The sequence below is a fragment of the Erinaceus europaeus genome, chromosome 2 (assembly GCF_950295315.1).
Source record: "Erinaceus europaeus chromosome 2, mEriEur2.1, whole genome shotgun sequence".
In the NCBI taxonomy this organism is placed as follows: Eukaryota; Metazoa; Chordata; class Mammalia; order Eulipotyphla; family Erinaceidae; genus Erinaceus; species Erinaceus europaeus.
Genome location: NC_080163.1, coordinates 163,924,944 through 163,939,154, shown reverse-complemented (window position 1 = coordinate 163,939,154; position 14,211 = coordinate 163,924,944). Strand labels below are relative to the sequence as shown.

General features: G+C 38.9%; 1 protein-coding gene across 7 annotated transcripts in view; it reads left to right on the top strand.

Annotated features, from left to right (window-relative positions):
- PHKB (phosphorylase kinase regulatory subunit beta) overlaps window positions 1-14,211 on the top strand; it is a 258,964-nt gene that overhangs the window by 53,134 nt on the left and 191,619 nt on the right. For all 7 annotated transcript variants that reach the window (XM_060185615.1, XM_007536683.2, XM_007536681.3 and 4 more), the window contains 2 exons: window positions 9,649-9,738; window positions 11,938-12,076. In XM_060185615.1, the coding sequence (XP_060041598.1) occupies window positions 9,649-9,738; window positions 11,938-12,076 (229 nt within the window). The remainder of the gene's footprint in view (window positions 1-9,648; window positions 9,739-11,937; window positions 12,077-14,211) is intronic.

Here is a 14,211-nt window from a genome sequence, read left to right as displayed (position 1 = left end):
TTGTTGGGCACCTGAATTGCTTCCAGGTTTTAACTATGATGAATTGAGATGCTATGAACATAGGTGTATACACATCGTTTTGGTTGGGTATTATGGAGTCCTTGGGGTATATCCCTAGGAGAGGGATTACTGGGTCATAAGGAAGGTCCATGTCTAGCCTTGTAAGAGTTTTCCAGACTGCTCTCCACAGAGGCTGGGCCAATTTACATTCCCATTAGCAGTGCAGAAGGGTTCCTCTGTCCCCACAGCCTCTCCAGCATTTGTTGCTGGTGTCCTTTTTGATGTATGCCATTCTCACAGGGGTGAGATGGTATCTCAGTATTGTCTTCATTTGCATTTCTCTGACAATCAGTGACCTGGAGCACTTTTTCATGTGTTTGTTAGCCTTTTGGATCTCCTCTGAGGTGAATTTTTTGTTCATATCCTCTGCCCATTTTTGGATGGGGTTATTTGCTTTTTGGTGCTAAGTTTGATGAGCTCTTTGTATATTTTGGTTGTTAGCCTATTGTCTGATGTTTGGCATGTGAAGATCTTCTCCCATTCTGTTAGGGGTCATTTTGTTTGTGTGATAGTTTCTTTGGCTGTGCAGAAGCTTTTCAAATTGATGTAGTCGCATTGGTTTGTTTCTACTTTAGTCTTCCTTGCAATTGGGTTTGTTTCATCAAGATGTCCTTGAGGTTTAGGTGGGGTAGTGTTCCACCAGTGTTTTCCTCTAAGTATTTGATAGTTTCTGGTCTAACATCCATGTTCTTGATCCATTTGGAGTTGATTTTTGCTTCTGGTGAGTTAAGGTGGTTCAGTTTCATTCTTCTGCATATTTCAACACAGTTTTCCCAGCACCACTTATTAGAGCCTCGTTCCTCCATTAAATACTTTGGGCCCCCTTATCAAAGATTAGATATCCATAGGTGTGGGGGTTTATTTCTGGGCTTTCTGTACTGTTCCACTGGTCTGTGTGCCTAATTTTGTTCCAGTACCAGGCTGTTTTGATCTTCTTCTTCTAGCGTTTGCCCTTCTTCCGTAGCCAGTCAACAGCGTCAGGTTGAGCCTGATGTAAAGTTTCGAGACCTCCTTTGAATCTGGAGAGGTGGCAGTCGTTAACTATGTGGGTCATGGTCTGTCTGTAGCTGCAGGGGCAGTTCGGGTCGTCTCTGGCTCCCCAGCGATGGAACATAGCGGCGCACCGGCCATGGCCTGTTCGATAGTGATTGAGGAGGGCCCAGTCATAACGTGCTAGGTCAAAGCCGGGTTAACGCTTGCAGGGGTCTGTGATGAGGTGTTTGTTCTTTACCTCAGCTGACTGCCAACTCTGTTTCCAAGAGTCTGGAACAGAGAAGTTCAGTGTAGGCGTAGGAGACCAGATTGGAGGACGAGACATCAAGTGTTGAACAGGGTGGGCAAAGATATCCGCGTATATTGGCAGGTCCGGTCGAGCATAGACGTGGGAAATGAACTTAGATGATGCCACATCCCGACGAATATCTGGCGGGGCGATGTTGCTAAGAACTGGCAGCCATGGAACCGGGGTGGAACGGATGGTTCCAGAAATGATCCTCATGGAGGAATATAATTTGGAATCGACCAAGTGGACATGGGGGCTACGGAACCATACTGGGTCACAGTATTCTGCAGTGGAATAGCATAATGCCAGAGATGATGATCATAGTGTGGAAGCGCTCACGCCCCATGAGGAGCTGGCCAGTCTTGCAATGATGTTATTCCTCGCACCCGAGCAGATCACTTTCTCTCCTCTGCTCTCCTCTCCTCTCCCGGATCAACTAGGAATACCAAAGGAGACCACCCGGACCGAAACAAGACAGGACTAGAATGACCACAGGAACCCAGTAAATCACCGTGAGTACAAACACGCGTGGCTGGTGACAGAGAGGAGAGAGGGGCCTAAGGAGAGATTAAGTGACTGCTAACAGTTCAACAGTTTATCAGTGGAGGCATCACCTCCAGACTGCTCCACAACAAGGGGACAGCTGAAGGGAGGAAAGGACTCCCCAGAGACTCACCAAGTGCAACTCTGAGTCTCCATTGCTACTATCCTTAGAATCTGGAGCAGCAACAGGGAGGGACACCAGGGGACAGAGATCTAAACGGGAAACTCAGGAGAAGACCTATACCTCGGTGGCATAGCTGAGGGGCTGTGAAAGTCTCTTTGCATAACCACTGGATTATCTCTGCCACACCCTGCTTTATCTCTTGGTCAGGAGTCAGTGATTAAGCTAAGAAGCCTATTGATAGTTTAAAAGCCCTCAGGCTCCCATAGCCTACAGGGAAGAAAAAAAAAAGAGGCTTTTTTATTCCTCGCACCCACAGAAGATTCCGGGTGCATCTGGGTGACAAGTCTAGCAGATGGAGACTTGTCTCAAGTGGCCTCCCCCAGGGCTCTGTTCTGTCTCCTACGCTATTTAATATTTACATCAATGACCTCCCAGAAACTTCTTCAAGGAAGTTCATCCACACCGATGACATCTGCTGTGCAACTCAGGCATCCAAGTTTGACATCCTCGAGGAAACAGTCACGAAAGACATGTCTCTGATATCTGATTACTGTAAAAAATGGCGACTAATCCCTAGCACTGCAAAAACGGTATCATCTGTTTTCCATCTACACCATGCCTCTGCCTCGCATGAGCTTAATGTGCAGCTTCACGATACGAGAATCCGGCATGAAGCCCAGCCAGTCTATCTTGGCGTTACTCTCGATCGCACCCTGTCATTTCACGAATATCTCATAAAAACTGCTGTTTTGATGAAGATGGCCTTATAATATAGTTTGAGATCAGGGAGTGTGATGCCTCCATTTCTGTTTCTTTTCCTCAATATTGTTTTGGCAATTCTAGGTGTTTTCTGGTTCCAGATAAATGATTGTAGTTTTTGTTCTACTCTCTTTAAGAAGCTTTGTGGAATTTTGCTGGGTATCATGTTAAATTTGTTTATGGCCCTCTGGAGAATATTCATTTTGGTGATATTTATTCTTCCAATCCATGAACATGGGATGTCTTTGCTAGGAAAGGTCTTACCTGAGTATTGGAGCTGGAGGCATAACATGGCAGACCTGGTGTTACTGGACAGAATCCAAAGTGAAACATGTTCAGGTGGTACTGGTTGCATTGATTTGGTTGACAGCAGTAGATGCATTTTCAAATGGTATGGATCAAGAGAAGTATGAAGGAAAACAAGTCAAGTCACAGAGGTTCCAGGACTCAGAGAAATATGAGTTTTATATTGAATGAGGAAGGCTCCTTGCTTTCTTAAAGTTTAAGAATGCAGTAGATGATTATGATTATTACCAACTTATTTGGGATCCTGATTTACTTTGAAATTCCCAGGGTTAGGATTTGCTGTGCCAAATAAGACCTTACCATTCTTTATGTTACTTAATGCTATTTACAAATAACTATATCTTATATGCTAACAGTACCTGTTGTTTCTGATCTCCTTGGTCTAAGATTACAGGTGATTTAATATTTTTTAAAAACTAATTATTAGAAATGCATTAACAATTTTAGCCCAGTGCTAAAATTCAGTCAGTTTACTAATTTAAACCGTATGTGCTCAACTTGAAGGAATTTATAGTCAGAAGTCTACGCATTAAGAAGCTTAAGACATTTAATCTATTTTTACCCTCTCCTAATGATTAGTGATTTATAAGACTTTATATATAATATTCTCTGAGAAAATGGTGTCAGAGTAGAGAATATGCTAGCTTAGATGGACTAGGGCATTGAGTAGCTCCCATCCTTAAAAAAAAAAAAATCAGTGGATAAAATAAAATAAACTATTTACTTCCATCCACCTGACCTAGGGCCCATATATATATTGATATTTAGTACCAGAGCCTGTGTAACCTCTAATTCCCTCGTGGTCTTAGTTTTAAGCTCATGGTCACAGCTGAGAACATTGTAGGCTACACTCATTTTAGGACTAGTTTTCCTAGAGTGGCTGGGAAGGATACCTCAGCATCCCTTTGGAGATGTCTATTGGCCTTTTCTGTCTCTTCTGTAGTGAATATTCTGTTCATACTCTGTCCCCACTTTTGAAACATGTAATTTGCTTTCTTGTTGCTAAGTTTGGTGAGCTCTTTATATATTTTGGTTGTTAGCTTTTTGTCTGATGTATGGCTTATAGAGATCTTCTCCCATTCTGTGAAGAGTCTCTTTGTTTGGGTGATGGTTTCTTTTGCTTTGCAGAAGCTCTTCAATTTGATGTAGGACTCCTATTGTGAGTGCTGCATGTACCAAAGTTGCTTTCTGGCTTGTCTATTTCTCTCTGCCTCATGGGAAACTCTCAAATATAAGTGTAAAAAATTAACATACAAAGGATCTTTGCCTTTAGTTTTTCCATGTGATTATTAAATGAGAGGAGCAAGATGAGTCTATTTACTTATCCTATATTTATTTATTTGCTATCAGGTTTATCACTAGGGCTCAATGCCTACATTAGGACTCCATCACTTGAGGCAGCTATTTTTTTTTCTGTTTTTGTTTTTCCCTTTCTATATTATTTGATAGGACAGATAGAAACAGAGATGAGCTGAACTACTTCATTGCTTATGCAGGCAAACGCTAGAAGAAGAAGATTGCTTATGCAGTGTCCCCCCTGCAGTTGGGGAGCTGAGGCTAAAATCTGGGTCATTGTGCATGGTAACGTGAGTGCCCAACCAGTGCCACCCCCAGCCTCTACAAGCAATTTTTATAAAATTTATTTTTAATTTTTATTTTTAAAATGAAACACTGACAACACCATAGGATAAGAGGGGTACAGTTCCACATAATTACCACCACCAGAACTTTGTATCCCATCTCCTCCCCTCCCTGGTAGATCTCCTATTCTTTGTCCCTCTGGGAGTATGGGCCTAGGGTCATTATGGGGTACAGAAGGTGGACGGTCTGGCTTCTGTAATTGCTTCCCCTCAGAACATGGGCATTGACAGGTCGATCCATGCTCCCAGACTGTCTCTTTTTCCCTAGTGGGGCGGGGCTCTGGGTAAGCAGGGCTCCAGGACACATTGGTGGGGTCATCTGCCCAGGGAAGTCCAGTTGGCATCATGTTAGTGTCTGGAACCTGGTGGTTGAAAAAAAGAGTTAACATATAAAGCCAAACAAATTGTTGCCTAATCATGAACCTAAAGGCTGGAATATTGCAGATGAAGATTTGGGATCTCTAAAACTAAGTTCCCTATAACTTCATTTTTTGTAGTTGATTTTATTTTCAGATTGTAAGTTGTGGTTCTATCTGATCTGTATTGTTTCCTGTTACTTTATCTATTGGGAATCTCATCCTTTTTACCTTATGGTACTCTTAAAACTTTATTTTAGTTTTTCCCTTAATCTGCAAGTATTGGTAGCTCAGTAGAGGAATATTTCAAAATTATGCATTTAGTATATATAATAGTATTTATCTTAATCTATCATCATATGTAGATAAATGGTTGCTGGGCTTGCAATGAGGGAGAGAGACCAGGAACTCGTGGTGGCGGTAATACAATTCTTTATTCATGTGGGAGCTCCAGAGACGGGTGTGAGCACAGCAGGTTAAACCATGTGGCATCAAACTGCAATGGCTGCCTCCAGCTCTGCACGCCAGCCCTTCTCCAGGTCTGGACACAGGAGAGAAAAGGAACCAGGAACAGAAGTGGGCTTTATAGGGTACAACTGGAAGTGGCAAGTTGGGAATGCAGATGGCTGGGAAAGGAGGTGGAAAAAAGAAGGAGCGGGAAGGTAGAAAGCTTCCATAGCAACGGTTGCTAGTGTTTTGACTGGCAGGATTAATGTACCCTGCAGGCAGGGTGGGTCTCCAGGTAGAAAGAAGATAGATCAAATGAATGGGTGGGGAATCTTTCAGGCAAAACAGTGATTATGTAAATAGGTCATAGTATCAGCAATGGAGTAGGGGGGGAGCAGGGGGCTAGAATGGGTGGGGAATCTTTTAGGCAAAACAATGATAATGTAAATAGGTCATAGCATCAGCAATGGAGTAGGGGGGGAGCAGGGGGCTGGCTTAATGCCTAACAATGGTAAGACTACATTGGAGATCATCAATGTCTATCATTTCTACGTATTTAAGAACTTTGTAATATAAATAAATGCTAAAGTAATAAACTTATTGTTAGTTTGGTTTACTTATTCATCTTCCATCCTGAAATTCCTTTGGAGTTATCTTTAATTTTTTTAACAGGGAAGCAGTGGCAGGGAGAGAGGGTTGGCGAGGGTGGTGATATGGTTCATAGGGTAAAGTGCATACTTTGCAAATGCTACATGCTAATTTTACCATGGACAGTACTGAAATAATTCCATGGATGATGAAGTAGTGTTTTGGTATCATATTCTGTCCTCTACTTCAATTGTACTTTCCTTCTATGTACCTCTGTATCTCTACCTTCCCTTTCAATTTCTGCTGTCCCTGTCATATAAAATAGAAAAAACAAAAGTTAGAAAAAAAAAAAAAAAGGGCCTCTGGCAGAAGTAGATTCATAGTACAGGCATTGAGCTCCAGTGATAAACCTGGTGACAATAAAAACAAATGAAACTTGGTAACTAGGACCAGCAAAATCACTCACTTGAGTAGACCTGCTTTGCAGTGTATGTGACCCAGGTACAAGCCTGGTTCCCATTATATTAAGGAATATTTGGTACTATGATTTCTGTTCTCCCTAACCCCTCCTCCTCTATTTTATCCTTCCTTTGTATCTCTGTCTTTTTCATATTTTACTTTTTGGTTTCTCCATCTGCTTTGTATCTGAAAAATTCAGTCCAGAGTGGTAAAATTTTGTAGACTGCTCCCCTCCCCCCAAAAAAAAACCAGCTTGTGTAATAAGTTTTATTTTGTTTTGTGATGCTTGGGTATAGCTCCAATTCAAATAGAAAAACAAAAAAAAAATCAAATTTTAAACTTTTTTTAGTTTCAGCATTAAGCACTGTTTGCTGTTGCCTTTCATCTTTTTATTGTCATTGGGGATTTATGCTCCACTGATTGATTTCTTTTCCATATTTTTATTTGTGTTGATGCATTTCAGATGTCTAGTTTTTATTTAAAGCATTTACTATTGATTTTGTTTCCGTGTACTTCAAATTTGTGATATTAGTCACCATAAATTGTGTAAAACATTTTTGTTTAATTTTATGCTGTTAGTTCAATAACAGTGTTACAGCAAACACTAAATTGTTAACATTTATCTAGGCAAACGGTTCTTAGTTCATTCATCATTAGTTTTCTTTGATGTAGGGAAATATGAGAAAACATTGATTCTTAGTGAATTAGTCAATTTTACTTTTGCACTTTTCTGATACTCTTTGAACATTTCTTTTAACTGTTATTCAATAAGTATTTATTTTCTTGAAGAGTGTTTTTTCCTTTTGCTTACTTATTGTTGTCTGTCTCTAAGAAACTCTATAGGTGATTTTCTTGAGAAACAGATGGTGATAATAGAATTACTTTATTATTTTCTTTGGGGAGAGGATGATGAACATCTTGAATGAAGTGGCAGCTTTAAAAATAAATATTTTTTTCAGTCTAAAAACCATGATCTAATATCATTAAGATAATCTTTCAAAATAAACTCATCATCTATCAAAAAGCATGTTGATTTTAATTTTGAATATCTCCCTTTTAAATCAATGTACATATGTATCATTAACCTAATTCCAACTTTTTGCAAATTTTTCTTACATAGAGTGTAGTATTAGCTCTACTAGTAGTGCCCTAAATAAAAACAGACATGCTACTCATCTAATGTTCTTCTATCTCAGAAAACACTTATCTCCTTTAACATTTGTGTATATGAATGCACAATTTTAAAACTTATGATGATATGTAACTGCTTTCATTTTTTAAAATAGGAAAATAATGATTTACAAGACGGTTGCTGTATTGGTATAGTTTCTCACCCACCTATGATAGGTGCCTGCACTTTACTCCTACAAGCTACTTTTGTCCTCATCCACCCTCATAGAGTGGGTTTCTGTTGCCGACCTCCCCACCAACCTCCTCTACATCTTTTGCCTTGCTGCAACAGACTATATCCAGTCCAAATTTCACTCTGTGTTTTGCCTTTCCTTCCCTGTTTACTAAAATCCACCTATAAGTGAGGTCATTTGGTATTCATCCTTCTACTTCTGGCTGATTTTATTTAACTTTATTCCTTTCAGCCTCCTCCAAGATGAGACAAATGAAATGATGTCATTATCTTTAACAGCTGAGTATTATTTTGCTGTGTATATATGCACCACCTTTCAGTATTTATTGGATGAGCTTCTTTGAGACTTTATTAGCTTAACTCTTAATATGCAAGCAGTATCCATGCTTATTCCTTCCCAACAGACGGCCTATATACATACACCTATTCAGAGCTAATTGAACATATAAAATCAGGAGGTATTAGTAAGCTCATGTCTTCTATGCAGTAGTCCAGATATTTTTCTATGTTGGTAGGCTTCAGCATTCTTTTACTATAGGATCATTCTAGATGGTGCTATTGAGAAGACTATTCAAAAAGATCTCGTCACTCAGTGCAAGTCATTTTATATTCCTAATTTATCCACAAAGTATCTTTTTTTCCCAACAGAAGATAATGAGACTATTACATGAATATGTAGATTACTTCCTTACTTTCTTTGCAATGTTTCCTGCCTACTTAGAAATAAAGTAATTCTAATATCTTTGTTTTAGACTATACCATTCTGGATACAGTAGTTTTTATGAACACAGAAACTTTGGTTTTCTTTAAAAACATATTCCTAATGTATGCCAACACAATCTTCTCTCCTCTGGGTAAATTACAGTTTCATTCTTGTTTTGTTAGAGTGTACAGTATGCATTACCTGAACCAAGAGGTGAATTAATTGTGACCTTGAGGTGTTAGTGATTTCTGAGTGTTTTTAAGAATGAGAATAAGTACATAAGTCTGATATTGGAAAGTTCACATGTCTTCCTTTCACTCAACAACTGGGAAAGATACTAGTCAAGTGAATGATTTTCTGTGTCCATATTGTAGAAAATTATGACGATTATCCTGTATTCTGCAAATTTTGACCACTGCTAAAATCTTGAAATAGTTCTCATGGCTGAGATGTAGAATTAGTTTCTGCTTGTCATAAAGATAATAAGGCAAGAATATTATCTACTTTGGAGAAAATGGAGGATTCAGAAATTCAGTTTGTGAAAACTAGTCGAATATCTGTGGAGATGATTTTGGAATATCCAAGTGTTGTTATGTTTTCCTCTGAGGTTTTGGGAGTATGATCATTTGGCACAACATTTGAGTTATAAAGTATGAGTATTAGGAAAAAAGTTTAGATTTCAGTATATGTAAGTAAGTATAGTTTTCAAAGGGAAGTACCATTATTGAACCAATAACTACCATCTGACTATTAATGATATTTGCATGGTTAGGGCCAGTGTTCACATCAATTATCAGTAGTAAGATTAACTGCTGGAAATGAGGGTGAGAGTATTTCATGTTTTTTATAACCCTCCCATTGTCACTACAAGACTATTTTCTCATCTTTTCATCCTCTACCAAAATGTTTATTGAGAAATGAGATATTTCACATATAAAATGCAAATTATATTGCTAAGTACTTTTTCATTTGTTTAGAAGTTGTCTTTAAATTTGATAGGTTTTCATTTTTCTTTTAGGCTCAGTATATGAACCTCTTAAAAGCATTAATCTTCCAAGACCTGATAATGAAACTCTTTGGGATAAATTGGATCATTATTACAGAATTGGTAAGCACAGCCCAAGGAAAACATTACCTTCTGTTTTGTAGTTATGATTGGTATTCATTTTGACTTAGTTATACTATGTACATTATATGATTAAATGACTAATGATATTTTCTCATTTGATATTGAAGACTTTTAATAGTTATGCAGCTATGTATCTTAGGTGCACATTGAAACTACAAAAGAAATACAGCGAGTTCTGACTGTCCCTTGAATAATCTTAGAGCTGCACAAAAAAGTTTAGTTCCCAGGTAGCCCTAAACTTCTTATATTCATTTTGAAATCATTGAAAACACAAATTACTGTTGATGGAGAGAGAGAGACCCAAGTGTCTCCCTCTTAGCGTCTTGTTCCTCAAAGCAGGTTTTACAGAGCATTGGGAGACCCCATGGATTAGACAGTGTGCATTTTATTAGAAATAAAGGCTTAACACATGCAGAGACACTTGCGGTTCACTGGGGGAAAAAGGCTACTCACTGATATTTAGCTTTTTATATCCCAATCTGTCTACCTGTAATGTACTTTTCACTAGTCTGTTTAAACTATTTGGTTTTTCTATTGGACCCATTTTAGTGCCATGCCTACTACTTTACTAGTCCTGGAATTTTGTACACAAAGATGAGGGTCTGGCAGGTAAATTTTGTAAGGTCTATGTCTTGCCCTAATTTTTCCTCTAACACTACTGTTAGCAATATATATTTGGTCAGTTACCAGGCAGTTTTTGTGTTATAATGTGAATCAACAACTTTAAAGTATGTGTATATGAGATTATTTTGTTCTCAATGAACAAAACAGGCTATGAGTTAAAATGCTTATGAGGAGGGTCAGGCAGTAAAATGCACATAGTACGAAGAGCAAGGATCCATGGCAAGAACCCCAGTTCAAGTCCCTGGTTCCCCACCTGCAGAAGAGTTGCTTTGTAAGCTGTGAAGCAGGTCTGTAGGTGTCTTGGTATCTTTCTGTCTATCTCCCCCTTCCTTCTCAATTTCTCTCTGTCCTATCCAATAAAAATGAAAAAAAAAAAAAAAAAGCTGCCAGAGCAGTGGATTCATAGTGCAGGCACCTACAATAACTCTGGAGGCAAAAAAAAAAACTTATTACAGTATTTTTTTTTTACCCATTTGTTTATTGTACAATTTGCTTGATCTTGTATAGTGAATAATATAACTTTGATTTCTCCAAGGTCCCATATATATGCTGATTCTATTACTATCTATACCTATATCTGTATCTAATTTCCCATTTTGTTTCCGTGGTTCTGCTTCCACTCCCTTTCTAAGTCACCCCTAAATCTATTACTACTTTTGGATGTCTTTCCTTTATTTCTCTTCCCTCTCAGATAAGAGAAACAGTGCCTGGCTTCTTGTGGTGTTTTCCAGATTCACTTCCCTTTCATTGATGGTATACAAACTAGATTCCTGGTTTCAACCACTTCAGGTTCTGGTGGAACAGGGATACAGAATCCTCTGGTTTACTTCTATCATTTACTTCTTTGTGGGTATGGATCAAAATTCTTTCTGGAATGCATAAGGTAGAAGTTCTGGCTTGTCCACTAGGCATGGGCATTGGCAGATCAATCCATACCCCCAGCCTGTTTCCGTCTTTCCCTAGTCAGGTAGGGCTCAGGAGAGGTGAGGTCATTTGCCCGGAGAAGTCAAGGTGGAATCATAGTAGCATCTGCAACTTGGTGGCTGAAAGGCAGTTAAGATATAAAGTAATACAACGTGTTTAATAAGTTGGAGCCATAAAGTAGTAATGTAGTAATAGAGCAAATGAAAATTGGGAACTTTGGGCAGAAGGAAGCTAGGAAGTCTGCTTAAGTATGGTCCTAGGTGCCTTTGTCTTAGTAATCTTTGCTTGAGCTTGATATCTAACATGGGGGGGGTGTACTAGAAATATTGTCTGGGAAGATATTGGCAGAGTTGAGAATAGAATGGAAGCAAGATCAGAATAGAGATAGGGAGAGAGACAGAGATACCTGCACCCTTGCTTCACCACTTCACCCTGTGAAGGTGGGGAACTGGGGGTTGAACCTACCTCCTTGTGCACTGTAATGTGAGCACTCAACCTGATGTGCCACTGCTCGGCCCCAAATGTTTTATTTTTTAGCTAAGTTTGGAATCAATAAAATTGATGGGGACACACAAAGATTATTACTGCCAGCTCAATAAACTTCATTTGTTGTCTTACTTTCAATTGCAGTCAAGGCGACATTACTGCTGTATCAAAGTCCAACCACAGGTCTCTTTCCCACTAGAACATGTGGAGATGATCAGAAGGCCAAGATCCAGGACAGTCTGTACTGTGCTGCTGGAGCCTGGGCATTGGCCCTTGCATATAGGTAAGTTGATGTCTGCTTTACTACTCCTCAAGTATTGGGGATTTGTGGGCTCAAGACCTGTTTAGGCCATCTCTGGGCTCTGCTTCTGACTCACTGTTTGACCTGTGACACTGGGAACATTTATGACTTTAAACCTTTTGTTCTTGTAAGGGTTTATGTTACATGAGTATTTTTTCTAAGTGTACTTCATTTGGGTAACACTTGTGAAATTTGATTTTAAATCAAATAATTATGCTATAAAAGTATGCAAAAACATTTCATAATACAAAATTTCTCCTATATTTATGCTGTTACTTATAGAAAGCTTTTAATTTGGATCCTGACAAATAGTATAATAGCATATATATATATATATATATATTATATATATATTTGAGGGGAGGAGTACACAGAAAGGGGGAGAAACATAAATACTTGACGATCTGCTTCAGAACCACTTGTAAAGTGTCCCCAATGCAAGTGGTGGGTGGGGGCTAAAACCTGGGTCCTTCTGCATAGTATTATGTGCACTTAACGGGGTGTGCTACCACTCAGCCTCATTGTATGTTGTTTTTTGAAAATTGTGTCTTTTACATGAGTATTGTTTCTCTGTCTTAAATCACTGATGAGTTATTTATAAAAGAAAATCAGTCACTGATGAAACAAAATAGTCACCTTGCATATACTGGCTTGCTAATGTCATTTACATTATTTGTTTACATGTTTGTGCAAACAGTGTATGGTTTTATTCAATATCAAGCTACTACTAGTTTGGAAAGAGCATAAGGATCACCAATAACACCTTAATCAAATACTAAAACCAAAAATGGGACAAACATTAGGTGTCTCCTCATGTGACAGTCAGAGGTATATATGACCTATGTTAACTTCTAGCCAAAATGGTTAAATAAATGATCAGAAAAAGATTATGACTACTTTAAGATAATTGCTTGAACTCATAAAAAAGTCACTATCATAGAAGATTAGAAATTTAAGAATTTTTGTTAAATTTTAATTTATTTGTAAAATAGAAATATTGATGACAAGACCATAGAATAAGAGAGGTACAGTTCCACAAAATTCCCACCACCAGAACTATGTATCCCATCCCCTCCCCTGATAGCTTTCCTATCCTTTATCCCTCTGTGAATATGGATTATGGGGTGTAGAAGGTGGAAGGTCTGGCTTCTGTAATTGTTTCCCCACTGAACATGGGCATTGGCATTTCTATCCATACTCCCTCTCTCTTTCCCTAGTGGGGCAGGTCTCTGGAGGCAGGGCTCCAGGACATACTGGTGGGGTCCTCTGCCTAGGGAAGCCAAGTTGGTATCATGGTAGCATCTGGAACTTGATGGCTGAAAAAAGATTAAGATATAAAGCAGAACAAATTGTTCAATAATCAAGAACCTAAAGGCAAGACTATAGCAGATGAGATTTGGGGTCTCCATTTTGGAAAAAGCTAGTAAGTCTATTTTAGGTATATTCCAAAGGCCCCATGACTTTACTAGTTTTTGCCTGAGCCTGAGAGCTAACATGCAGGTGGACTAAAGATAATGTCTGGTGAGATGGTGTCATAATCGGAAATAGGACTAGAAAACTGCATCAGGTAAGAGAGTAGCCCCCAAATATGGGGAAAGTATTCAAATATTGCTAACTGTAAATCCAATTGATTTGATCTGGGATCTATGTTCATCACAGGAGCCTGTGTAACCTCTGTATCCCTGTAGTTCTGAGCTTGCATTCTGTAGTTATAGCTAGGAACATTCTAGGTGCACTAATTTAAGGACCCATCTTCCTCAAGTGATAGAGTATGTTGCCCAATCTCCCTTCAGAGAATGGTGCTGTCCCTAAAATTGAAGGAAGGGTCCTATAGGGGCCCACAGAGTGGGGGGTACACTATGTTGTTCCTGATGGAGATGACCAGTGACAGTGGAGAAAGGGATCTGTTAGAAGTCTAGGCCCATCATGTCTGCGTGGGAATTCTATCATGTCTGAGTGGGAATTCACTGCTGAGTTCTGGTTTTATGGTAGTACAGAAGATTGAACCTGGGACTTTGGAGTCTCACATGTGAGAATCTCTTTGCATAACCATTATGCTATTGTCATTTTTAGGAGTTACTTCTAGAGAGGTATATGAATGGTGAACCTTGTAGCTT